The sequence below is a fragment of the Mycteria americana genome, chromosome 11 (assembly GCF_035582795.1).
Source record: "Mycteria americana isolate JAX WOST 10 ecotype Jacksonville Zoo and Gardens chromosome 11, USCA_MyAme_1.0, whole genome shotgun sequence".
Taxonomy (NCBI): domain Eukaryota; kingdom Metazoa; phylum Chordata; class Aves; order Ciconiiformes; family Ciconiidae; genus Mycteria; species Mycteria americana.
The window spans coordinates 20,753,564-20,780,124 of record NC_134375.1 but is presented as its reverse complement, the minus strand read 5'-3'; the positions used below and the strand labels follow the sequence as shown (position 1 = coordinate 20,780,124).

Genomic DNA, 26,561 nt, shown 5'->3' with positions numbered 1-26,561 from the left:
ACGGGGGCGGGTGATGGGGACCGGCCCCGCTGGGTCGGGGGTTGATGACCCAGGCCAGGCGGGAGCGGGGCCGGTGCGTTCCGGGAAGCCGCTTCCGCTCCGTGCGGCGTCACCGGCCCGGCCCACCCGCGCTGCCCCGGCCGGGTGCCCTTGGCCGCGGCCCCTTTAAGGCGGGGGGGAGGCGGGGCCAGGCGGGCGGCGCGGGTTGGCTGCGAGCGGGGGGGTGGGCGGCGGCGGGCGCGCCGCCATTGGCGGGGGCGGCGGGCGCTGAGTCAGCGGGCGGGGCCCACGTGGTGCGGGCGGGCGGGGCGGGGCGGGAGGAGGAGGAGGAGGCGGACGGGGACGGGGATGGGGCCGCGGCGGCCCCGGGCGGCCGCGCTGCTGCCGGTGCCGGCCCGGCGGGGGGGGGCCGGGCTGGGGGGGACCCTGCTGGGGGCCGCCCTCCTCGGGGGGGTCCTGCTGGGGGCCGCCCGCGCCCACCCGGACCCGGCCGGGGCCGAGCCCTGCCGAGCCTGCCGCGGCCTCGCCGACAGCTTCAGCAGGGTGCGGGGCGGGGGGGCACGGGGCGTGATGGGGGCCGTGGCGTGGGGACACACGCACACACACACGCACCCACGGGGCCTGTGGGACCACGGGCGGGTGATGGGGCCTGGGGGGGTTATGCCGTGGGGGGAGCCAGGGGCGAGGGGGGGGTCAGTGGCGGGGGGGGCCCACGGGTGACAGGCGTGGCGGACGCGGTCTGTGGTGCGGGGGGGTGGCCCGGTGCAGGGTGACGCCGTCTGGGGGTGTCGGGCGAGCAGGGACAAAGGGGGTCCTTGGTGGGGTGATGTGGCTGGGGGGCACAGGCTCGGGGGGGGGCAAGGAGGTGACGGGGCCCCGGAGGTGGGGGGTGCCCTCCCAGCGTCCCCGGGGAGTGGAGGGGGTCCCGGGTGGGCACAGCATCCCTGGGGAGTGGAGGGGGTCCCGGGTGGGCACAGCAGCTGGGAAGGGGAGGGGAGAGGGCAGCAGGTCCCTGGCATGACTCGTCCCTGGGGGGAGGAGGGTGGCATGGCCCGGGGGGGGACTCTATGGGGAAAGGGGGTATTGGGGGGGTCCCACGCCTGCTCTGCCCCCCTCGTGCGCCCAGGGCCTGGAGCGGACGGAGCACGAGGGCTTCGGTGGGGGCAACACGGCCTGGGAGGAGGAGAAGCTGGCCAAGTACCAGCACAGGTGGGTGCCCCCCAGCCGGGGGGGGGGATCGAGGGGGCTCAGCTGGCCCGGGGGGGACACGTCCCCACACTGACGCCCCCGTCCCCGCAGCGAGACCCGTCTGCTGGAGGTGCTGGAGGGTGTCTGTGCCCCCTCGGACTTCGCTTGCCACCAGCTGCTGGAGCGGAGCGAGGAGCACGTGGAGCAGTGGTGGTTCCACGAGTGAGTCTGGGGACGGGGACACGGGGGCACAGGGAGATGGCAGGGGGCTGAGCACCGTGTCCCCCCTCCCCAGGCGGCAGCAGCACCCCGACTTCTTCCGATGGCTGTGCGTGGACAGGCTGGCACTCTGCTGCCCGCCCGGCACCTACGGCCCCGACTGCCGGCGTGAGTAGCTGCGGTGCGAGCGGGGTGCCGGTGGGGTGCCGGCGGTGCTGCCCAGGCTGGAGGGGCCCCCCGGCACGCCGCCCCCCGCCCTGGCTGCCAGCCGGCTGGTCTCTCCCCGTGCAGCCTGCGCTGGCGGGCCCCAGCAGCCCTGCAGCGGGAACGGGCGATGCGACGGTGACGGCACGCGCCACGGCACCGGCCTGTGCGTCTGCAGCCCGGGCTACGGTGGCCCCTTTTGCGCCGAGTGCGGTGACGGCTACTATGAGGCCTCGCGGAACAAGAGCCACCTGGTATGTGCCGGTAGGTAGGGGTCTGGCCCGGCAAGGAGGGGGCTGCGCGGCCGGGGTCTGCCCTGGTGCCGCCCTGGCACCGGGCGCAGGCAGCTCCCCCCTGCCTGCGCCCGCACCCGCTGTCCCCTGCCCGCAGAGTGCTACCGGGCGTGTGGGCGCTGCACGGGGCCGGAGGACTCCAGCTGCCTTCGCTGCAAGAGGGGCTGGGTGCTGCACGAGCACCGCTGCATCGGTGAGGGCGCGGTGGGACCGGGGGGGGGGACAGCAGGCGCTTTCGGGGCCCGTGGGCACAGCTCTGGGCTCGGGGCCGTGGGGGGCTGTGTCCCGGGAGCTGGGGCTCAGCGGAGCCGTCCCCCCCACCTCTCCCCCAGACATCGACGAGTGTGGCACGGAGATGGCACACTGCCGAGCCAACCAGTTCTGCGTCAACACGGAGGGCTCCTACGAGTGCCGAGGTCAGGCGGAGGTGGGGGGGTGGGTTCCTTACGGGTGGCTCCCCCCTGCTCGGGGCCATCCCCCCCGGCCCGTGCTGCCGCTGGCTGGGCTGGGGGGAGGCTCCGGCAGCAACCCCAGCTCCTCTCCCCACGGCAGACTGCTCCACGGCTTGCATTGGCTGTATGGGTGCCGGGCCGGCTCGCTGCAAGAAATGCAACAAGGGCTACTGGCGGGACGGGGCCAAGTGCCTGGGTGAGTGCCTCCCGCGGGCTGGGGGGCGGCTCTGCCCCCTCCCCGCTGCCCCAGCCCTGCCCGAGCCCTGCCTCCCCCCGCAGACGTGGACGAGTGTGCCAGCGCCGAGGAGCCGGTGTGCACGGGGGCACAGGAGGTGTGTGAGAACACAGAGGGCAGCTACCGCTGCGTCTGCGCCCGCGGCCACGTCCGGCAGGACGGGCACTGCGTGGAGGACAAGCCCCCCGGTACGGCCTGACGCAGCGGCGGGGGGGGGGACGGGACGGGCTGTGGGCAGGGGGCGTGGGGGGAGGTGGGGGGCTCTTCCCCCCCGGCCGTGCCCCCCCACGAGCGCCGTCCCTGCAGACGCCCCAGAGAAGGGCTTCTTTGATGACGTGACGGAGGACGAGGTGGTGGTGCTGCAGCAGATGTTCTTCGGCGTGATGATCTGCGCCCTCGCCACGCTGGCCGCCAAGGGCGACATGGTCTTCACCGCCATCTTCATCGGTGCCGTGGCCGCCATGGCCGGCTACTGGCTCTCCGACCGCAGCGACCGTGTCCTCGATGGCTTCATGAAGGGCAGATAGCTGTGGGGCTGCCGGGTGCGGGCGGGGGGGCAGGCTCAGCCCGGGGTGCGGGGCTGCCCCCCCCCCCCAGGCAGGGGCTGGCTGCCGAGGCCGGACCGCGCGCACGGTGCTGTGCCCTGCATGCGTCCCCCAGCCCCGTTAGCGTAGGGTCTCGCCTGCCCCCCGCAGAACGAGCCGGGGGTGCCTGGTCCCTGGGGGCTCCCGCACGGCCCCCTCCGGCCGGCACGGTGATGCTGAGCAGCGGCGCTGCGGGGGGGGGCACAGCATGCTGCCCCAGCCCCTCGTGCTCTGGAGGAGAGCCCCGGCACCGCGGTAGGTGGGAGGGCGTGGGGGCAGGTAGGGGGGTGCTCTGGGTGCCGGCGCGGTGATGCTGGCAGAGCTCGGCCCTGCCGCCTGCCTGGCGAGCGTCCCCCGGGCTGGGGGCTGCTGGCCCTGTGTGTCCCCCCCCAAGAGACTGTTCCCCGTGGGGCAGCGGGGGGCTGGGTCCCCCCTCTGCCCTGAGCTGTGGGGCCGGGAGAGCTGTCCCCCCCAACCCCTCCTCCCCACGTCCCTGGGCAGAGCCCATCTCGCCCCTCCCAGGGGGCTCCCGCGGGGCAGGGGGTCGGCGGAGCCCCCCACCGCTCGTGGGGCACCGTGCCGGGGGGGGGGGGGGGCCCTGCCGGATGCATGAGCGTGGCCGTTGCATTTGTCCGTGGTTTGTCTGTCGGGGTGTGCCTATTTGTCCGTGTGTCCATATCTCAGGAAATAAAGCTCTGCACACCCAGCCCGGCTGCTCGGGGCGGACGGGGGGGGGGCGGACGGGGGTGCTGCTCCCCACCACCGCCTCCGCATGCCAATGGGGCTGCCTCCTCCCCACATAAAACTTTTTTATTTCTCTGGTTTGGCACAAACGGAGCTGGCCCAGCCCAGCTCCCCCCTCCTGCCTGGCCCTGCAGGGGCGCAGGATCGGGCCCCCGGACCCCCACGCTGGGGTCGCTGCTCCCCCCCGGGCCTGTCCTTGTGCCCCCCAGTCTCTGCCCGTCCCCATGTCTCTCTCCATGGCTCAGAGCTCGATGGTGTCACTGGAGAGGCTGCGGGTGTCTGCCGCCTTGCCGAGGGCCGGGAAGGCGCGGGGGCCCTCGCGCTCCCAGGCGGGGGGCACGGCGGGCACCAGGAGGGGGGCCCGGCTGGGCGCCTCGTCCAGGGGCAGGCTGTCGGGCGAGGACAGCCCATGGCGCCAGGGGTTCCAGCTGATCTTCAGCGAGCTGCTCTCCAGCGAGCTGGCCGAGGCGGTGACGGTGACGGTGACGGTGCCAGGGGTCTGCCGGGGGCCGGGCAGCTCTGTCAGCGAGCTGCACCGCACCATGCGCCCCAAGCCGGGGGTCTCGGCGGAGCCGTGCAGCGAGGCGCCGGAGCCGCGGCGAGGGTGGCCGAAGAGGCCGTCGTGCAGGAGGTGCCGGCGGCACAGCGCCTGGTCGATGCTGCGGCGCAGGTCGATGGGGGACGGCGGGCGGAAGGCCAGCTCCCCCAGCGAGGGGGACGAGCCCTGCTCGAAGGCAGCGCAGGAGCGGGCGGCCACCGCGTTGGGACACTTGGGGCTCAGCCCCGGCATCCCGGTGGTGCCGGCGGCAGCCGCCCAGGCCTCGTTGCTGTCCTTGAGCGCCCGCAGGGGCAGCTGCTCCGCCGGGTTGCGGATGAGGCTCTTGGAGATGTCGCCGGTGGGTGCCCGCTCCGGGCCGGTGCTGCCGGCGCTGCCGCCGGCCCAGTCGTAGCAGTTGTTGGGGTACTCGGGTGCCTCAGCTTTGTGGCCGGTGCAGAAGTACCGCAGCGCCTTGGCCCAGCAGGAGTGGCCGGCAGGGCTCCGGCGGTGGCACTGGCAGCACAGCGGCGCGGCGGCAGCCGCCAGCAGTGCCAGCGCTGTGCCCAGCTCGCCGACCCGCAGCCAGAGCTGTGCCGCCCAGCCGGGCCGGGAGAAGCGCCCGGGGGCGGCCAGGACCCCCCGCAGCCACAGGGCACTGTAGAGCTGCAGCCCGCAGACCGGCAGCCCCGCTATCGCCGCTGCCAGCAGCGCCCGGGCCCCCCACCGCGGCCCTGGCCCCCCGCTGCCCCCTGGTCCCTCCCGGGGTGCCCGCAGCACCCGCCAGCACCCCCAGAAGCCCCCCAGCAGCAGCAGGGCCCCGGCCCCGCAGCCCAGCGCCTGCAGCCCCAGCCCGGCGGCGGGGCCCAGCCGGGGGGGGAGCAGGTCGGCGGCCCCCAGCACCGCGCTCTGCAGGGCGGCGGCGGCCCCCAGTGCCGGCAGCCCCCTGAGCCGGGCCGGCAGCAGCCGGAGCTGGGCCAGGCGCTGGAGCCGCTGGAGCAGGAGGGCGAAGGCGCCGAGCAGCAGGGGGAAGGGGGCCGTGCTGAGCAGCAGAAGGGCCCGGGGGGGCAGGCGGCCCCGCGCCCCATAGGGGTCCAGCAGCAGGAAGGTGGCCCGCAGCAGGCAGGCGGCCAGCAGCAGCCCATGGGCCCCTAAAACGTGGGGCAGGTGGGGGGGACGCAGGGCGGCCGCCCCTGCCAGCCCGGCCAGGCAGCCCAGCGCCAGCAGCAGGAAGATGGCGGCCGCGCCGTAGACGTGGGCCTCCCAGGCGAAGCCCAGCCGTTGCCGCAGCTCGGCCCAGCGCAGCCCCGTCCCGTTGGCCCCTGGTGCCGGGGGGCGGCTGGGCTGCGGCTGCGGCGTGGACGGATGCCGGGGGGCCGGCTGCGGTGTCACCCCTGCCTGCCGCCACGTGGCCGAGGGGGCTGCGGTGCCGTGGGCGGGGGGCTGCATCCCTGGGGTGTCTGCGGGCAGGAAGGAGGGGGACGGTCAGTGGGGAGCGGTGGGGACCCCACGCGCGGGGCTCAGTGACACCCGGCCCCCCACCTGCACCCCATAACTGGGATGCATCAGCCATCGCGGGGGGGATGCCCTCTGTCAGCCATGGCTGGGGTCTCCGGCAGGTCTCTCGGGGGTCTCCGGCAGGACCCGCGGTGCCGGGGGCTGCACAGACCGGGGCACGTCCCTGACCCGCCCCGGGGAAGATCCCGCCCGCTGGGCACTTAGCACTAATCTTAGGAGTAGATTAGGGCTGTCGCTGGGCACAATCCTGATTGAAGATGTCACCGCGTCCTGGCCGGGTGGCCCAAGATAGCTGCCATCCCCCCCGCCAGCCCCGACGCCCTGGGGATGGGCTCCCACGGCATCCCCACCAGGGACCGACCGGATGGGCTCGGCCACGGCCCCACATCACCTGAGTGCCTGGTCCCGGGTGTCCCTGTGGCGGGATGCACCGTCGGCCGCGGGGCAGCCTCGGTGGCATTCGGGGCGCTGGCGGGGCCCACGGCACCCCGGACCCGCTGCGGGGAGCCGACGTCCTCCTCGGGCAGCAGCCCTGTGAGAGAGCGCAGAGCCGGGCGCTGGCACCCATGGGGGCTCGGTCCCCACCAAGGGGTCCCCCGTGCCGCGCCAGCTCCTACCTGTGCCGGGGGTGCCGGAGGGGGCCGTGCTGGAGGCGGGCGGCAGCGCGGGGCCGGTGCCGAAGGCAGCCCCCGGGGCGGGCTGGGGTCCCCGCTGCCCCATCGGCCCAGGGTCCGTGCGAGGGGCTGCGTCCCCAGGGCTGGCGGTGGTGCGGCTGAGCAGGGCTCTCCGGGTGCTGCGCTGGTGGGCCAGGAGCACCCGGGTCCGGGGCTCGGCCAGCCCCCAGGTCGGGGCTGTGGTGGGCAACCGTGCGGCAGAGCTGGGCAGAGCCGGGGAGGGGCTGGGGGGCCCCCCTAGGACCCCCTGCGTGCCCACTGGCTGCGTGGAGCCGGGGCTGGTGTGGGGACTCCAGGCTGGCCCGGTGCCCGTCGCCTGGGGCACGGGGACAGTGCCCGGTGGGCCCAGCTGGCTGCTGGCCAGAGTGAGCTCTGTGCCCCGAGGGAGGGCCAGGGCTACCATGGGTCCCCCCGCCACTGGCTGTCCCCCTGTGTGGGCATCTGCTGTCCCCGTCCCTGTCCCTGCTGCTGGCACGGGGGCCAGGGTGATGGTGGACACGGTCGGCCGAGGGACGGGGGTGCTGGCTAGCCCGGTGGCACTCTGCCCGGCCAGGGACGGGCCCTGCCCTGCCCAGGGCGGCCCCGGGGAGCCAGGCCCCGTGTCCGTGGGCACCTCGGGGCCTGGCGTCCCCGGCACGGAGCCATGAGGCAGCCAGGTCCCCCCCCGGGGGCTGTCCTGGCCTTCGGCCTCGTGTCCTCGCCAGGCGACGAGGGGCTCCTCCGCCACAGCCGGGGCTGCGCTGCCGTCCCGCCAGGCCCCGGTGCCAGCGCCTGCCACGGTGGTTTCCGTCCCCAGGGGTGCCCCGGTGGCATCCCCTGCCTGCGGCGGTGGGGACCAGTGCACGGGGCTGCCGGCCCCCCAGCGCTCGCTCCCGGGGGCCCCGGCACCGCTCGGCTCCCCCGACGCCTCCCAGGCAGGGGACGGGCCCGGCCGCTGCTGTCCCCAGGCAGGGCCGTGCAGGGGGACCCTGCCCTGCTGCGGGGTCCCACCTGGGGACGGCCCCGCCGTCAGCGTCCCCCGGGCCCCAGCGGGGACCCCAGCGGCCAGGAGCAGCCCCCAGGTGACGAGCCGTGCTGCAGCCATGGCGAGCGCCCAGCTGGCCCTTGCGCCCTGCGGGGACAGGGGTCTCGGTGAGCCGGGACCCGTGGTGGCTGCCCAGGGGGGCTCACGCCACCGGCCGCGGGGCTGCTGTGCCCACGGCAACCCACCGCCCGGGGAGGGAGCCAGCGGCGGGGCTGTGGCTGCCTGGGCTGGCCCCAGGCCCCGTTCCCAGCCGCCCCCATCCCCGTGCCCCTGCTGCCAGCGGCCCCATTCCCAGACCTCCCCTCCCCAGTGGCCCCGGTGCTGGCAGTCGCCATCCCGGTGGCCCCGGTGCTGGCGGTCCTTGGTGTTTCATGGTCCCTACCCCCGGCATCCCCAGTGTCCCCCCCCCCCGCCCCCGGCGTCCCCCTCCCGGTGTCCCCTCCCGGTGTCCCCGCTGCCGGCGGCCCCGCTCCGGCGCGCACCCTTCACCTTGGCGCGGCCCCGGCTGCATCCCGGCGGGGATGCCCGGCCCCGGCGCCCCCCGCCGCCGCCGCCGCCGCCGCACACGCGGCTCAGCCCCGCCGGGCCGGGAACGGGGCCGGGACCGCCCGGCTGCGGCGGCGGCCCCGCGGTGCGGGTGCGGGAGCCGGCGGGGCTGCGCTGCGGGGCCGGGCCGCGGCCGGTGCGGGACCAGAGCGGGGCCGGTGCGGCCGCCGCATCCCGCGGACCCCGCCTGGAGCGCGCTGGGCCGGCCCCGCTGCTCGGGGCTCGGTGCCCGGTGCCCGGGCCGCGGTGCGGCCAGCCCCCTCCCGCCGCCCGCCGCAGCCCGGGAGGCCCCGGTGCCGGTGCCGGCCGCAGCCCCCCCGCTGACCTGCCGGTGCCGGTGCCGGTGCCGGTGCCGGTGCCGGTGCCGGTGCCGGTGCGGGCGGGCCGGGCTCTGCGGCGGAGCGGGCGGCGGCGGCGGCAGCCGGTCACGCGCCGCCCCGAGCCGCGGGCACCCGCGCGGGAACCCGCCCGGCACCGGGGGGGGGCGCGGGGCGCCGGGCGCGGCGGGGGCCGCCGTGCGGGGACGGGACCCGGGGCAGGGCCGGGGGCAGGGCGGGTGCCGTGCGGTGGGTCCTTCGTGGGGCTCGGCTGCCGTGGGCTCCCCTGGGACAGGTCCCCCGTGGGGCGGGTCCCGTGGGGCACAGCCCCGTGGGGCTCAGCCGGGGTGGGCTCCCCTGGGGCAGCTCCCTCGTGGGGCGGGTCCCACGGGGCGTGGCCTCGTGGAGCACCAGGGCAGGTCCCCACGGGGCCGGAGACAGCAGGGCAGCAGAGGGGATGCTGCCTGTGGGGCAGGCAGGGCAGGCAGGGCAGGCAGGCTCCCTCCCCGGGAGCAGGCAGCCCCCAGTGCGGGGCTGTTGCCGAGTCCGGTCCCACGGCAGCCGTGGGGCAGGCGGGGTGGGCTGCGGGCACCCCCCAGCAGGGTCCCCCGGGAAGGTCCGCGGGTGGCCCCGGCGCACCCCGCTGCCCCACGCCTGCCCCACACCTCCTGCCCGCCCTGCGCGGGGCACGCAGCACCCTGGCAGCCGCTGGGCCCTGGGGCCCTGCCAAGGTGCAGGTAATGAGCTAATCAGCTAATTGTCCCGCTGGAGAGCTGCCCGCCCTGCCAGGGCTTGCGCTGGCATCCGTACGGCCACGGAGTCACGAAGTCACGAAGTCACACCGGCTCAGGGCTCTGCCCCGCACAGTGACGCACCCCGGCTGCCGGCCTGCACCCCGGCTCCCTCAGGCTGTACCCGAGTCGCCGCAGCCCTGGCAAAGCCCCGTCACCGCCATCGCTCTCCTCTCGCCCAGGCCAGCGGGGACGTGTGGCACCTCAGGTCCCCACGGCAGAGCCGTGTCGCCAGCAGCACAGAGTGACCCCCTCCTGCTCCCCGCTGCCTCTCCATCCCCGGGGCATCGTGCCTGGGCCGGGCTCAGCGTGGGCACGGGGGGCATTCCTGGGCTGGGCACAGGCAGCGGGGCTGGGGGGGCTGCGGCAGCCAGCTGAGCACAGGGGCTGGGGAATTTGGGCAATGCCGGCACGCCGGCCCCCACAAAGCAGGCAGGGCAGGCAGCTAATCCGGGGATTAGCGCCGGGGAGGCCGCATGGGGGGAGAGACGGGCAGCGGCAGAGCCCAGCGGGGTGGCCAGTGAGCCCGCACCGCAGCGGGCTCTGCCAGTGCCGGACACCACCGCAGCCGGCTGGTCTCGCCCTGTGGACGGGGAGGCCGCGGTGCCGAGCGTGCGGCAGGGCCATGGGGAAGGGGCCGGCTGTGCCCCTCATACCACATTCGTTGGGGCACCTTGAGCACAAGGCAGGGGTGCAGCAGCCACCTCCGCGTCCTCGGTGCCGTCAGCGGTTTCCTCCTCTGCCAAGTGACTCACTGGCAGATGAAAAGATGCGCTCCCCACTCCCTGCCACCGCAGCGGCTGCTGCCTGCCTGCCTGCGCAGCCGGGGATGCCGGGCAGAGGATGCGACCTGCATTCTCATACCCCCGTGCCCGTGGCTGCCTGGGTTTCACTGGATTTCCCCGCTTTTGGCTACGTGCCCTCCTCTTCTCCCGGGCTGTCACCCAAGGAAGCAGGATGAAACCCCACTTTAGGAGAAAACTGCCCCGATTAAGTGCCCACAAACAGCCCGGAGCCCAGCTTTGTGTTTTCATGACCACTGCGTGTGTTTTACGGTGCTGCCCCATGCCCTCCGCAGTCCCCTTTGGCATCTTCCCTGGGGACCTTTGGTGAAGGGTGGGACGAGACCCCACAAACACGGGTGCCGGCAGCCCCAGGGCGGCAAAGGCCGGGAGAAGCCGCATGTGCAAGGCCCCACGTGCCCGGCGGCATGGCTGGCTCCGGCAGGGAGCCAGAGACGGCGAGCTCGACGGCCGTGCGTGCTGGGGGTACGGGCTGGGAGACAGGACCTGCTCTGCCGGGGTGCAAGCGCGGTGCCGTGGGGAGGCTGCTGCGTCCCACAGGGGTGCGGTGGCTCCCGGCGGGGGATGCCAGCCCCGGGCCCCGCGGCAGAGCCGGCAGCACACACACACGCTTCCATTTTTGTCCGGCAAGGCTGGGAGAGGAGTCGCCATTGTCACGGCCACATTGGGACAAACACTCTCGCCGGCAGCAAAAACCCTGGAGGAGACCCTGAGTGGGAACAGGCGTGGGGCCGGGCCGTGGGGGCCACGGTGGCACCCTGGGGCTTCACCCCGCTTGCCCGGGAAGGTGGCTGGCGTGGGGGTAAGCGCTGCTGGCTGCTGTTGCTGTTGCAAATCCTTTCTCCGGGGATTTTTTGTGGAACCTCGCTGTGTGCGTGCGGTGGGGGGACTGCGGGGGTCCCCAGGGCAGCCCTGCATTGTACCCCACGGCACGGGCGCTCCATCCTCGGGGTGCCGGGGAGCCGGGGCCTGCTCTGGCTCGGCGCGGGGGCTTGCGGCAGACACCTCCAGAGGTCCCTCCAAGCTCAGCCATGATCTGCCGAGCTCTCTGCGGCACAGCCGGGGTGAGCGTCCAGGCCGGGGGCTGCGCAGGGGCCTGCGCCTGTCCCCGCCGACCCCGAAACGCAGGGGGTGGCGAGCCCCAAGGAGCAGGTTTTGGCCAGCAAAGGGTGCGCGGGGACGCTGGGGAGGTGGGGTACAGGAGGGCAACGCGAAATGAACGGCCGCTGCTGCCGGCAGCCGTCACCCAGCCCCTCCGCTGACCGGGGGGGTCCCAAGGCTCCGGGGGCTCCCACACCTGCCCCCCGCCGCCTTCTCCTTGCTAATTAACTTCACTGAACCGATGTTAAACTGGAAGGGCGGAGGTTTCCTCCTTTAAACATCGGAGAGGAGCTGAAAAAACGAATCCTCCCAGTTCCACGATCCAGGGGAGTTAACAGCTAGCGAGCAGCCGCCTGCTCACCCGCTGAAGCAGGATCTTGCCTCTCCCAAAAAAACAATACAAAGACACTGGACTTTTGCGAAAACACAATGAGTTTATTAAAGCCGGGAAAAAGGGATCCCAGTCTTCCCCCTCAGGAGGTCAAAGCTGGACCAGTTGGATTCGTGGCAATCGACCTGCTTCGTCAACACTGAAATGCTTCTTCTGGCAGTAACACCTCAGATCAAAAATCAAATGTGATATGGAAATATTTGAAGCAGTGGAAGCTGGTAGTCGCAGCTGGGTGCCCCGGGATGCGTTGCTCTGCAGGAACTGGGGCTGCCCAGCGATCTCGCTGCTGTGTACTCCGGATTGGGTGAGCAGGCTGGGCCTTTCTGACTTGAAAATTTTGGAGTGACTCCTCACTAGAGAGGTGCAGGTTTCTAAAGGGTGAGAACTATCCGTCAGTGACTTCATCTGCTCAGTCTGAACGTCACATCTTTTGGCTTCTGTTTGAGAACCGCTGCCCTTGAAAAGTGTATGTTGGAGAATTCCTTGATTAGCCAAGAGGTAGAAGAGGTTAATAAAGTAGAAACTAAATAGTGTCCTGAATTTTCTGAAACCAAGACATTTCAGCCTAAAAGAAGAAATGCGATAGTCGATGAACCTGCAATGTTAGGATTTGGTTTTCCTCAGCTAAACTTGTCCCTGTCCAAAGCTCACAAACAACTCCTGGGACAAACCTGAACCTTATCGAAATCAACCAGAACAACGCTCCTCCTGCCTAGGGAGCTAAACAGCTGAACTTTCAGACATGCAAACCAACACAGAGACTACAAGCGAGAACCAGAGTAAAGCCTCTGGCCACAGAGATATTGTTACATCTATCTAGTTGAAAAGTTTCAAGTAGTTCTCAACGCTAAATCTAATTGAGCTGCGCGTCTGTGCTCTGCCAGCCCTCTCCTCCCCGGCGAACGTCTCGGCAGACTCCGCAGGTACTTCTCTGCTGTGTAAATACGACGGTAATTGGAGCCCGTGGCATCTCTGCTGGGAGCGGGGAGGTAAAGTAATACAGATCCCATCAGCTTTCCAAGCTATGGGAGGGCTTCCCCTCAGCTCCCACGTAGTCCCTTACAGTAGATCAAAGTGGGCAATAACATTTTCAAGCATGCAGGCATGAGTCTTGCTCTGTCTAAGCAGGTAACGCACCTAAAGGAATAAACTGTGACTGAGATGGCCAAGCCTGCACTGAGGACTCAAACAAAACCCTTCAATCGGAATAATCGCTATCAAAAACTAAAGAGCAACAGGCCGTATTCTGCTGAGCCAGCGTATTGACAGGGCATGGTTTCTTGGAGGCTGCAGGGCTTCGGAGGCTGAAGCAGCTCATCTGTTTTTCACCTGTTGTGCTGCACAGGGAAAATATATTCTCCTGGGGAGAGGAATCCCAGAGATTCCTTTTTGCACTGGAAACATTCACTCTTTTTTTAATTTCCAAACTTCTCTTTCTTTTGTCTGAAAGTTGTTGCAGGCTTTTATTGGAGCATGGCACTGGTGGGAAACTCTTTGTAAGCCTCGGCTGAGCGCTGCTGAGGATCTGCTGATTGGGAGCTGCAGAAACCGGGTTAGAGCTTCCTGAATTGAGAGCAACCGTGTATCTGGGAAAGCAATTTTTTCTGGAGCATTCCAACTCAATAATCCCGTTTGCCTTCCTTTGCTTCAGCCCACCGTCAGCCCATCGAGAGACCTCACCTTTTCTCATAGCGGGGCCCGTTTTCTTCCTCCCCGTTGCTTTATTCCAGGGGATCCTTCCTGGCCTCTGTTTCTCTTTGTTCCCTACAGCTGCATTCTCCACCTCACGATCTGTGGACAGGGGATTATCTCTTTGCCCAGGCATATCTTTTCTTGCCACAGAAAGGTGGCAAACTTGAGGCTGCCTCTGTTGTGACAGTGTCACGGCTTCAAATCCTCTGGTGCCTCTCCTGACCGCCTTCCTCAGTGGAGTTGGTAGAGGCAAGTCCTGTGGTACAGGACAGTGTTTCTTCTGACTATCCCCCAAAAAGTGACTGTTAGCGCAGCACACGCAAGGATGGTTAGCACAGCTCTGTGTTTCCAAACCATATTTCACCTCCTGCGAAGAGGTGTTTTCTCTGCCACACGCCGCTGTAGCAATGGGGCTGACTTTCCTTCCTGAAGCTGTGTTTGGGTCACTCTGAGGGGTGCCATCCCCGGTGACCTGGTTCCTCACAGGGGAGTCTCTGTGCTGCTCCCCCACTGCCACGCAGGGGGGCTGAGACCGACCCGAGGAGCTGCAAACCCCCCTGCCTCGGCAGCATGGCCTGTGTGTGTTCTCCTCACCCAGAACACAGTCCTGGCATGGGGCAGGGGAGGTCTGGGAGGAGTTATCTGCCATGTGAGGGGGCAGTCTGGCACTGGAAATGACCGTGTGCAGCTCAGCTAAGGTGTTAGGGAGCTTCAGGAAGCCTAGTTCTTCACACAGCTTCCGGTGCTGATCACTCAGCTGAGCTGGCAGCGACTCCAGACTCTCCTTCAGCAGCTGGACACTGGATTTCACCTCCGAAATCTCCACATCTTTCTGGGGAGACAGCGAGCAGAGCAGAAGCAGTAAGCAAAACATTAAAAGGTGCAATCATAATATTCAAACAAGAAACTTTTAGGTACTACGTGTCAGTTAGACCCCTTAATTTGGGTATCAATCCAAAGATGAGCAATTTGTATCTCCCTGTGTAATATGTTTTCTCAAACTGCCCCACAAAAGTGAGAGGTTTGGGACTGGGGCATACCCCTAACCCACTGTGTGCCCCCTCTCCCAGGAGCGCTGCCCTCTCACACACTGGCGTGACACATCCTTGCCGAAAGCAATTCTTGCAGCAGGATCTTTGGAGAAACCAGACCTGTCCAGGAGGTCTCTGACAGTTCATCCTTTTGTCTCTGACACCCACTTGTTCTTTTTTGACCTCTTTTTTCCTCTCCCTGGGAAACCATCCAGCTGAAGGGACAAGGCACCGCACCTCAGCGAGATGCTCCCCCCTCGCAGGCACACACTGCACCACCTCTCCAGCGAAGGCACGTGCCAGCGTGAGGAAGTGGTGCTCCATCCTGGCCTGCCACGAAGGGCACTGCTGGGCTCCCCTCTTCCCGACCAGGGTTTCATCAGAGCTTACAGCACTGTTAACCAGCGCTGGGGTACGCATCAGTCAGTATCTGGCCTAGAATTAGCATTTTAATATGTCTTTTCTCCTTCATTGTAACGGGAGCAGTCTACTTTATAATCCACTATTCGAAGGCAATTTAATATTCAGTTAATATTTTGAAAAAGCAGGAGAAATTCAGGACGAGGATTCAGAATAAAAGATTAATTTCTGCACTTACGGCTGCAAGTCTCCTCTCCATCTCCAGCAGCGCCTGCTCCATTTGGCTTTTATCTGTCAGGGCTTTCAGCACCGAGCCACAGTGACTTTGAAGAGCATCTTGCACTGAACAGGGAAATCAATAAAAAACACATTTGGTCTTTCATTTGTAAATGTGAATAAAGTACTATCAATACTATTGCTACTTCCTCTACGGCTTGGCAGGAGATACTTCACTGTGCTGTGCAACCATAGTGATTCGCCCGCTGAGATCTCCCCGAGCCCCAAGCGATGAACAATAGGGTAGATGTTTAATGCAAAGCACTTGAAATTTATAAGATGTTGCGTATAGGCCAAACCTCATTTACTGTGCTCTATTAATATGGCAGCTGGAGATGAAAGGCTACACGAAGCTGCAAAACTTGGTTGGCTCAGTGCAAGGAAAGCTGAGGCTTAGGTGTCTGCCAACTTCACAACAGGCATGGCCAGGGGAGGGGGACCCCAATATAGCTGGCCCACCCCAGTATAACCAACCCTCTTCTGTAACCAGCTGATGGTAATCGGGAGCTTGAACGGGTGATGGGAAGAACAGTATTGCTGATAACAGGAAGGAGATGCAAGAGGTTCACGGCTAAGAAGTGCCACCAGGGACTACATGAGAGAAATGCACAGCAGGCTGGTAACCGAAGGAAAGCTGCCTGAAGGGATAGTGGGAAATTATGAAGGAGTGTGCAAAGAATTGGGATTTCCAGTTGCTGGACACAGGAAGAGATGGGGCCAGAAAATGGCTGAACCAGGCAGCTGTGGCCGGCGCTTGGGCAGCTGCAGCTGGAACGCTGGAAGGCAGCGGGGGCCCTGGCAGTGTCCTGTAGGGGCACAGACCCCCTGGGAGGGTTTTAAATTGGAGCAAGATGCTCTTGGCTTCAGTCAGTCTTGTTGAAAAACTGATAAAACATAGGAATTTTTGTTATATGATTGGACAATAATATACCCCAACCACGCAGCTGCAATTATTCTTACATGAACCACTCCTGTACCCACTACAGCATGGGGATGCAGTTTGCAGCATATGTGGAGATGAAAAATCCTTAGCGATCTTACGGAAGTCTTCCTTTAAAATCATAAATTAGGATGGAGAGAAAGAGGTGTTTGCTGAACACGTCTGGTCTTTCCTGTGAGCAGCGCAGGAAGGTGTGTACAGTGGCATGGCTGGGGTGGAACGTTGGCTGGTCGCAACAAAACAGGATGCAAAGCACTCCTGCTAAAACAAAGCATTGCCAAGCCAACGGGTCGGGATCACTGAAACTCTGGAGTCCTGGACTAGCGCTGCCTGCCTGAGAATAACCAGAATAAAGCCTACGTTCCAACAAGTGGCTACAAGAGCTCTGCAATTAATTAATCCTCTTTTGCTGCAGATCCAACGCGTTTGATTGACTTTGGTGTCGGTGGAGCTGAGAGCCCGGCTGAAGCTATTCCTGCACACGGAGTATTTATCTCAGCTCTTCAGTGCAGCACCTCTCACCCCAGAGAGGTGTGCTCGCAGGCTGCAGAGCCGCAGAGCGCTCGGGATCTCTCCTTCTCCTGCCCAGCCAGGTTCATTAAGCTTGCAGGGACTTAATTATCTCGGTGAGCTGTGCCCTGCTGTCAAACTCTAGATGGAATTGGTCAAAGAGTTAAAAACTATTAGGGAGAGGCAGGCAGAAAGTGATTGTACAGGCTTTGTTTCTGTAAAAAAACAGGGACATTTTAAAAAGGCACATTTGGGAAGGAAGAAAGGAAAGAGATCTGAGCAATTATGGGCTTACTCGTTTGTTCTCATATTGTGCAAGGGTTTAGAATAGACCTTAAGGGAAAGTGTACTCAAAGACGTGGAGGGAAATGGAATAAAATGGAACAAGATTTAGTAAAAGGCGGATTGTGCCTGACTAATGTAATACACAAGGAAAAGATAGGTGACTTCTTAGACAAAGGCAATGCAGTGGCCTTTCTGTAGATTCAAACAAAGCTTTTCAGTGGAAGTTGTCACGTAATATGAAAAAAGCTGAGAAAAATTAAGTGGATAAGCCTCAAGTAAAGGGAAAACATCAGCTCTTGAGAGGGGTGGCATGAGGGGACAGGGCAGCTCTGGAAGGTGCTCCTCAAGACCTGCTTAAAATCTGCTGTAGTCACCTGGGTGCAAAAGCCAGTGGACATTTAGGTAATTAGCAGGTGACACAGAGATGCAAATGCCAGCACCAGGGGCTACAGGTGAGATGGGGCAGTGTGGCGTGCGGTGGTGCGCAGGCTCTGGCTGACGGGAACTGCTGTGCACCCCGGGGTGGCTGGAAGCCCGTGCACAGTCCTAGCCGTCTACGTGCAAGGAAAAAAAAAGATTGAACTGGGACACGTGCAGAGAGAAGCTACAAGATAATTAAGTGCTTAGGTGATAATCTCCTCTTATGAAAGGAGATTGAAAGTGTTTGGCTTATTCAGCCACGCAAACCAGAGAAGTCCGGTGGCACGGGGCTGGAGGTGCTGCTCAGGTGTAGCGAGGCTGCTGCTCGAGGGGGGTGCTTGCCGAGGGACGGGGTGCTTGCCGAGAGCTGCCTCCCGGCAGCAGGGAACCCCTGCGCCAGGCTGTATTTTTATCTTTATTTGCCTTCCTCCAAAGGAGCGATGCTTGGGCACAGTGTACGCTGCTGTCATTTGGGAGAAGGAACCCTGCAGTTGCCTCATCCATGCATCTTCCTCACGCACATCGAGTTAAACCACCTCCCGGACCAAGGCTCGGGGGGAATTTCTCCATTTTTTCAGGATGCCCATCACCACAGGGCTTTGCCTTGTTCTCTGTAGGAGCGTGGCTGATTTCTGAGGATTGTCTGCACATATTTCAACTAATAAGCTCTCTGCTGTTGCAGGCAATTTGGTTGTCCCTGCTCTCTCACTGCAGTTTTTAAGGTTTTAGTCTTTTGCTCTGACAGATTTAGACTTTTTTACAAATCAGCTGGGGAAAGCTCTGGCTTGCAGAATGGGTTTGTAACGGTGGAGTGAATGTTTGAGTGGGCCTTTTGGACTTTGCATCTCCCTGGTTAGACCTAAGGGCCACCTGCAATTCGAGAGCAGGTTTTGGGGAGCCTGCCAGCCCCCTCCTGGCCTGCAAGCCTATAAAGAGGAGGAAAGCAGCAGTGACTGAAGGAGGAAACTCCTTTCACGTCACTTCATCACCTTCCATCTCTACATAGTGAGGATATAGGAAGGCCAGCCTCAGCAAGCTTACCTCGGCCTGCTGCTCTTCCCCATGCACTTAATTTTAGTTCAGAATTATTTTTAAAACTTTCTGATTTCCCTAGTCTGTCTGTTCTTCTACAACATGGTATCCTCAGTCTAAAAATAGCACTTGCATCCACTGGGCTTGTGATCTGCACATACGTTTGACTCAGCACAGCGTGCTGCAGGCAAGCAACCAACAGCCTGTCTTTTGAATGCGTTTCATTTGTATGTGTAGGAGTATTCCGCAGAAAAAAACCCCTCGGTACAGAGGAGGGGCACTCTCCTTCCCTCTCTGGCTTCCATACCAGAGGAGTGTTCAGACTTGTCAAACACTATTAAACAAACTAAAAATGAGCGTTAATCTAGACTTAAAAAAATAGGCACTGAGATGGCCAAACTAGATCAGATCAAGGACCCTGTTAGTCAAGTCTCTTGTCTTTGAAAACAATCAAGAACAGCTGCTTCAGAGAAAGTCTTCTTCAAATAAACCCCGCAGCAGATAGTTATTGAATAACTTGATCACAGAGGGAAAATCATTACTCGGTTAATGGGTGGCTTATGCACAGACTTGTGCCTTTCTTAAGGTATTTTACTCTAAACAAAACAGTTTTTTACAACCTGGAACATCGCTGTGTTTTGATTTGCTGTACCATTGTCTTCTGATGCTACTGGTTTACATTAATAACATATGGAATGTGAAGTCTGGCATGAGATAAAAGGCTGTGGGACCTCGGGGTAGGTCTGCCACCCCGTGCTGCAGAGGGTTCCCCACAAATCAGCCTGCACTGGGGTGCAGCTGCACTCCCAACAGCTGAAAACTACAGTCTGAGCAGCTGAGGGAGGGAGCGTCAGCCTCCCAGCCTAGGAATATTAAACAGCAACTGCTTGTGATGGCTATCTATCATCATCTATGCTACTTGTCCCGAGATTGGCACTGACAGCGCAGAGGCTTTAAATAACACTTTGGAGGGAGGTTGGTTCCCCCACGCCCGGGTTCATTAGGGGAAATAGAAGGTGGTATAAACCTGGTGAGACACGAGCAGGGAAGACAGCTATGATGCTCAGCTGCATGAGAACAGCATTTCTTTTATCAGTTTTAAACCTTTTGTCTTTTCAGTCTCTACAAACGCAGAATGTAAGAGGACTGCCTGGGTGTCCCAGTCCAGACCATCCTGTTCGCAGTAAACAAGCCCACATCACACCATTATAAGCACAGTGAATTCCCCTAGAAACCTTGCCAGCAACTACTGGGCCTGGGGAGTCTTAAAGCAAGTCATGTTTGAAAACTGCCCACCAGGCACCAGATTGTGTCAGAGAATTGCATCAGCTCGTACCTTTGTAAGGGACACATTGCACATTATTTTGTCACCCTTGCTGGCAGGAGGGTCAGAGGATTGCCTGTGGTGTGCTGGCTGGGAATATGCTTCTCATTTGCAGTGAAGTCAAGGTGGTGTGGAGGATACGGCTGTTATGAGTTGTCACAGCTGGAACTACCAGATACCAGAAAAGCAAAGCAGTTCAGAGAGGGCTGAGCTGTGAAAATTGGGATTTGTATAAAAAAAAAATAGAAAGTTTTGATAGAAGTGTGGGTATATAAATGAAAATGAGAAAAATATAAAAAGAAAGGAGTTACAGGAGCTGAAAGCAGAAGGAAAAAGCAAATGATGAGCAGGCAAGTCAACTAGAAAAACTCTATATAAGGTGGAAGAACTGAAGACATAGGGTCTGCTTGCCTCTTTACATCTCCGTGCACAGCACACCGAGATGGGAGCAAGGAATAGAGCAGCTGTGCCTCTGTGGAAGCTGCTCACGCAAATGTTGTCTCATCTCCAGTGCCAGACACAGCTCTATCCACTGTGTGCAAGCACATATGGACAAACACTCAAAAGAGAACAATTTTTTATCTTTACTGCATAGAGCATGCCAGCCCAACAGCATTTGGAAATGCTTTGGAAATATATTTTGAAAAATATTTTCTGTTTTGGTCTCGCCCAGTGGCTATGCAGACTGTGCCAAATGTGCTCGCTACCCACTGCTATAAACGAAGCCTGCGATACTCCTTACATGCTTTTAATCAAGACAGACTTGATTTCAGGTTGCACCTTTCTTTGCTTTGCAGAGGTGTTTGAACGTCCCGGTGTACTACTTCTCTCTTTGAAGAGAGCCTCTTCATCTTCTGCATTCCTCTCCTACATGTGAAATCCTCCACTGCCGATGATTTAACATGTCTCTGCCATGTCACCCACATCCCAAGGTGGGTGGCATCATCAGCCACTGGCATTCAGTGCTTTATCAGCTCTGAATTTAGCTCTTTATCACCTGAGTTTAGGAATTTTATACCAGTTTTTCAAGGAAATTGCCTCAGTTGGGATCTTTTCAAGGCACTAGTGCAAGTATGTATTTAGTGGGAACTTAATTATCCATCACTGTGGTACCAGTCAAATGGCAGTGTTTATCAGCAATTAATCAGTGACAGATGAACCTCCCAGAAATATAAAAAGAACAACACTGTGGAGCGTGCGATGATTTTCATTATATATTCAACATTCTGCAGCATGATACATTACAGAAAGTGCCAATTTTTCTTTTCAATTGCTTTGAAAATCTAGCAGCAGGCACCTCTGGGAGGTTTCTCATTTCATTCAAGGCACATTTATTTAAAATGAGTATGGAGAAGAAACAGGACCTCTGAGCAACTGGTATGGAATGAAGAGGGGGAATTGTGAACAATAGATTTGATTTTCAGTGCCATGACAACAATTTCTGTGCAAGAAGGATATGAAATTAGGTAAAGTCCTGCTGCAGAGTGGACACGTTGAGGCACTGAAGTAATTAGGAGATGGGCAAATGCATAATGGGAAGTTTGTTGTGCTGGCCAAAGCAGACAGATTCTTGCTTACATTAAGGTCCCACCAAGAGCATTTGCCAAGCACAGCAAGGGAGTGTTCTTAGTATAACAAGATTGGTATTTCAAATGTACAGGCTATCACGGCCTCGTGCAGAATACACCAGTCTCCACTCTTTTTGCCTGAGAGGGTTGTGTTGACTTAAAGGGTATCTGTCAAAGCTGTGCTTCGTGGAAGCCTCACTTTACCGCACAGTAAATAGTATAGTGCTTTTGTGAAGGTCTGCTACCTTGAACTCACAAGGTATAACTCAATTCACATTTCTTGCATGTGTTGAAGATGGCCTCTTGTTCTTGCACAGAGCAGGGCAAGCACAGAGCAGAGTCCTGACAGGGTGTTGATAAAAAATAATGCTAGCATTAAAAATTAATCCACTCTCAAAGGCTCAGATCTAAGCCAAATTAGAAACAATTTCTCTGAAGCACTTTCCCTCAGTAAAGACTGCTGTGACTAGCCACTTCGGCGATGGAGCTGTTCAAAAGTATTTACATTATTGGCTTTTTTGGGAGCTCACCTTTTTATCATGGCAATGGTGTGCTTCACTATGTGCTTCTTACTTAAGAAATGAGCAGTACTAGTTTGGCTCATATCTAAAATATAATCACCTCAAGCATAGAGGAGAGATGGAAGACTTCAAACTAACACGTGAAAATCTGAGAAAGCCCTAAAAACTGAAACTGGGTACTCAGGATATAAATATCTAAGTTATTTTTACTGTGTGTTCCATTAGTGCTCCAGATAGTCTAAAAATGTTCATACTCCAGGCAGAACACAAAAACATAGAGGTGCATTTATCTATGTGTGCATGGCGTCTAACCATGCAACACCTAAGTTCTTTGACACAGTATGAGAGAGCAGAGAAAAGGAGAATATAACAGAGTAAGAATGGAAAAATAGACAAGTCCATACCATGGATAAGTCGTCTTTGCTCTTCTCCCTTAGGAAGAGCAGCTGTGAGTGGCATGACTTGCCTAGTTCACCCCAGCTTGGAGACCACACGCTGACATTCAGCAGTTTGACTGTGCCCTCTGCTGTTAACAGAAACACAGAAAGGACTTACGTGTCTTGGAAATGGTTTCCAGGTGAACCAAAATTGATTTGTTTCTTGAATCGAACATTTCTCCAAACTTGTCCAAGCATGCTTGCAGCTGCAAAACCGAAGGTAAATGAGGAAATTAACACATTGCCCTTTCTTTGTTTGCAAAAACACAGCCCCAAATGCCACAGAACGACGACTGCAACTTGTGGAATGGAACAGCCTGAAACTGGTTATTTATCTGTCCCTTGAAACAATTTGTCCAGCTGTTGGTTGCAACCCCAAAGGAGATCTGGAATGGCTCAAAAGGCCCATGAAATGTTGCAGAAGTCTTAAGAGATTTTGAAAGAGAGATACTAATCTGTAAAAAAAGCATTAATAATAACATTAATCAAATTAATTATAAAAGTGTTGGGGGAGAGACCGTCACCTTCAGACAGTAAGACCACATTGACTTATTCCCAAGAGTAGACTGCTTTCTTCAGGCAGAAGGAAAAAAGAATTTATATTTGCAGACAGCCTGTTCTTGCTGCCAAGACCCAGAGAAATTCCACTGTTGACTCTGAGGGAAGGCCCTAAAGACCTTGACCCTAAGGACAGGCCACAAGGACAATGGTATATGCAAAAAAAATGACAATTCTTGGTTTAAAGTATTTGAGTGCTCAAGACAAACAGTGTAATAATTCAAATATCAGCACAGTAAATGACAGAAGGCGAATGTTCTGCAGCATTTCTAACTCTTCATTATTCTGCACTCTGAATTTGAATTAACTTACCCCTTGAAGCCTGTCTTTGATACTGGAAATAAAGGTGCTTAAAACCTCACTAAAATGAAAAAAACAAAGAAGTATAAAACAGACATGTAAGTTACTGAAACAGACAGAAATTGAAAAGATCACAGTAAACATGAGACATGAAACACTGCAAGGCATAGCTAGTGCGTAACGTAAGCACAGAAACTGCTTACTGCAGGGGGCATAACCCTTTGAAGCCACCTTACTTGTTTTAGGAAAGCATAGAGTAGAGTAAGAAAAAAAAATGCACATATCTATCATATACATGATTTTTTTTTTTTTTAAACTCTCCCATTTTTGGCCTAGCATTTGTGCCTGTCTCGAAGGTTTTAGTTGGCATTTACACAACTGTCCATTAGCTGCTGGGGTGTTACCACCGCGCTATCTGCTCCGGAAGGACCCAGCCTTGGCGGAGGTGACGTGCCAGTTGCTGGGATACATGGGTATTGTATTTGGCCTAAAATAACTGTGGGAAAAATATGGGAAAAGCTTTAGCATCAACAAAGCCCAAGCCAGGAAGAACAAATACTGCAAATCCTTTTCTCCTGAGATTACGTCTGTGGTTTCTGTTATCCATCCTTTCAAGCTGAGCGAGCCTATCAGGAACCAGGCTATATTCGTGATTGACCTATCAAACCAAAATGCAAGGACGGTTGCTAAGCAAAGTGATAACCTATTTCCTCTCTGAAGATTCGGGTCATTTTAAATCAATCATTTAGTGATCCAAATTGCAACCACCAAAAAGGTGGAGGCCAGGTAGAGTCTAGTTATGAGAATTAGGCAAGGCTTCTGAAATCTTTCTAGCCTTATGGAAAGGAAGATATTCATTTTATTAGTCAAACTTGCGAGGGATACAAATTGAAAAAATATACGTTTATCTTTGTAAAGATAATATAGCTATTTCTATAAACAGGTTTCTAATCTGGGAGTGAGTCTGGCGTGTAGGAAGGAGCATAATTCATTTAAAGAAGAAATAAAGGATAAGTAAGAGTTCTGTCTAAACATTTAAAACTATTTGTTCATTTCTCATAAATCACTTACAAAAAATCCTTCTCTTCTCTAATAAGTACTAGAGAATCAAATTTTGCCTTATCAAATTTTGCATAGTGCCCATTGCAAAAGAGATACACAGCCCGATTTGATCAAAAGCTTTTAACAAAAATGCGTTTCACTTTGGATGTTACATTAAAAAATGTACAGCGCTAAGAATTATTTATAGGCGCACTGGGGAGTTTGCCATCTTTCATTTTTGAGCTTGAAACTGTTAGCTTGTTCCTGAAAGTCCTTTAGGACCTACACGTACATTTAATTGTTAACATCTGACGAAGAGCAGATGCAAATTACATTAGTAAATTACACTTGTCTGTTACCAAAACCACAAGTTATAAAAATCTTGTATACAAGCAGAATTCTAGAGGTTCCTGCAGATTTACAAAAGTGTAATCATTGCATCCTCCACTGCACACAAGTATGCTTGGCAATCTCCTTATCTGGCATAAATGTAAAGGCCATCCTCAGAGTCCCTTTGATCAGTCCCAATACAGCCTATAAAATTTTGAGAAATATGTTCTTTTGCAGAGAATCAATACAGAAGAAAACCCTGGTGATGAGATAAAGAACGACAAAGGTAAATTCAGGTTAGAAACCTTGTGACTTCTGCTGAGTGTTACATAAATCGCATTGCAAATAAACCCTATTTGCTTATCCTGTGACTTTTTCCAATCAGAGATTATCTAAAACCTGAAAATACTTTTCTTGGAGAAATATGCAGCCATGTCATGTATGATTTTTATGAGGGGAAGAAGGAGCTGCAGGGAGCGATAACCACCAGCACAGAATTTCCAGTGGATGTCTACATACCGATCATATTTGTCCTTTATTTTGTTCTTATTCACTTCAAAATTTTCCAAGACACTTTTCACTTTTCCTGCACCAAAATTAAGCGAACCTTTTTCTTTTGTATCTTCATCAAATAACTGTGGTTTTGTCTGGTATTTGGTAAAAATACTGGGCTCACTCTGTTGCACAAAAGAAAGAAAAACATTGAAGTATAAAAATAATCAGAACATTAATTAGCAAAGAACATCTGTGTACCAAGTGCTTTGCAGACAGTGATCACAATGATTGGACATGAGAGATTAGACTGGGCAAGGAGATTAAGAATTTCATGAGATTATGGCTCACTTAGTGTGCCTAGCTAGATCGACTCCCTGTGGAACTAAGACCCAGCCCAAATTCCTCCAGACTCAGGCCTTTCTCTCATCTTGAGGATTTTCAGTTGGTTGCAATCATTGGGCGTGCAGATTTTTTTCCTGTATGCTCAACACAGAGACTATAAATTAATTCTGGCGTTCTTGGAATTATGGAAAAGTTAAAGTTAAAGACACCATTGGGAGCTCCCTGTACACCAGGCTAAAGAAAATCCTATTGAAGTTCCTGGTGGATGACATAATTTTTCTGCCAACTAGCAACATCACCAGAGTGTAGATGAGTTTTTCACATGCTTCAATATACATTTCAGAACAAGAAATTTAATATTAATATGAAAGCTGTGAAGACCTTCCTCATTGTACAAACTTTCCAGACACTGTGTGACCAAAATGGAAATGCCTTTTCCTTAAAACATGAGAAAATGCAAATTCCATTCAATTGTCTTCTTCCATCATGAAGAGTGAATTTCCTTTTTCGTGTCTGATGAAAAGCCACTGCAGTTAATGGACAAGATCGCCAGCAAAATGCAGAGGACAGCAGATAGGATCTGGAACTGAAGGACAGCCTAGGGCCACTGAGCTGGCACCACTGCTCCTTCCTAATCTTTGCTCTCAGGTATCTTTATTTGGATCTGGTGCTCCCTGTTAGCAGTGCAGGAACTATTTTAGTGAGGCTGGTAACGTCAGAAACCATGTGGTGTAGGAGAAAGATTCTGAGCGTAGAAGCTCTTCATCCAAAATCATTCAAGCATCTGCCATAACAGCAATACAGCAAGGTAATTTTAGTCAATGAGAGTAAATACTGAATACCGCTGCCATTCTTGCAGAAAGCTAATGAAGAGAAGCACAGTATTGTTCAAAGAAGGAACAGATGGAATATTCTGCCTTAGCTAGGTGATCTAAAGACATTAGCTTGAGAATAATTTCATATTATTTTAGTAATTAAAAAATGTGATTAAAGAAAATAATACCTATCCCAATAATAATTGTTAGTAATCTGTTATAAATACTAGGTTTTCAGCCCAGCAGGCTGCTACTTTGTCGAGTCACAGTAAATATTTATATTTATTAAGAAGATAACTTGGTTTCAGCAGTTATTAACATCTGCAAATGTTGCCACCTAATTTCAGTATTTTCCATTAACTTTGAATGGTGGCTGTGTGCCTGCACAGGTCTGAATGAAAGCGAGACTCACGTCCTGGGAGTTGTGCTGTCCCAGCTGCGTGCCCAGCTCCAGCGGTGCCGCTGCCGACTGCACGTTCTCCGGGCAGAACTGGGAGCCGAAGAGCAACTGAGAATCGCTCAAACTTGAGTAGTCGCTAGGAGCGCTGCTCCGGATGGAAAACTTATTAGGCCTGAAATGGGGCAGAGCGGGTTGTGAATGAGTCTCGAGCAATTAAAAAGCCAAACAGAATTCCCTACCCGAGCTGCTGGAACTCTTCAAGCAT

The 26,561-nt window shown here is 57.9% G+C and overlaps 3 protein-coding genes across 4 annotated transcripts; 1 reads left to right on the top strand and 2 right to left on the bottom strand.

The window, feature by feature from the left end:
* The first annotated feature begins 334 nt into the window (after positions 1–334).
* CRELD1 (CRELD disulfide isomerase 1) lies at positions 335–3,988 on the top strand. 2 transcript variants are annotated; one of them, XM_075514429.1, is made up of 10 exons: positions 335–543; positions 1,127–1,209; positions 1,300–1,410; positions 1,484–1,575; positions 1,699–1,875; positions 2,002–2,097; positions 2,237–2,320; positions 2,457–2,552; positions 2,636–2,779; positions 2,898–3,988. In XM_075514429.1, exons 1-10 carry the CDS (start codon positions 349–351, stop codon positions 3,116–3,118), a joined length of 1,299 nt encoding a protein of 432 aa, XP_075370544.1. In that variant the 5' UTR covers positions 335–348; the 3' UTR covers positions 3,119–3,988. The 2 variants fall into 2 exon arrangements, with proteins under 2 accessions (XP_075370544.1, XP_075370545.1); XM_075514430.1 differs by having other exon boundaries at positions 1,699–1,865; positions 2,898–3,079.
* Positions 3,948–8,695, bottom strand: PRRT3 (proline rich transmembrane protein 3). The gene is made up of 4 exons (XM_075514420.1): positions 8,542–8,695; positions 6,590–7,757; positions 6,364–6,504; positions 3,948–5,914 (listed from the first exon to the last, which is right to left on the bottom strand). Exons 2-4 carry the CDS (start codon positions 7,728–7,730, stop codon positions 4,161–4,163), a joined length of 3,036 nt encoding a protein of 1,011 aa, XP_075370535.1. The 5' UTR covers positions 7,731–7,757; positions 8,542–8,695; the 3' UTR covers positions 3,948–4,160.
* Positions 8,696–12,448: 3,753 nt separating this feature from the next.
* On the bottom strand, positions 12,449–26,561 carry IHO1 (interactor of HORMAD1 1). Its single transcript, XM_075513663.1, has 7 exons — positions 26,536–26,561; positions 26,309–26,468; positions 24,764–24,921; positions 22,886–22,934; positions 22,134–22,221; positions 14,941–15,044; positions 12,449–14,143 (listed from the first exon to the last, which is right to left on the bottom strand). The coding sequence occupies exons 1-7, from the start codon at positions 26,559–26,561 to the stop codon at positions 12,818–12,820; spliced, it is 1,911 nt and encodes a 636-aa protein (XP_075369778.1). The 3' UTR covers positions 12,449–12,817.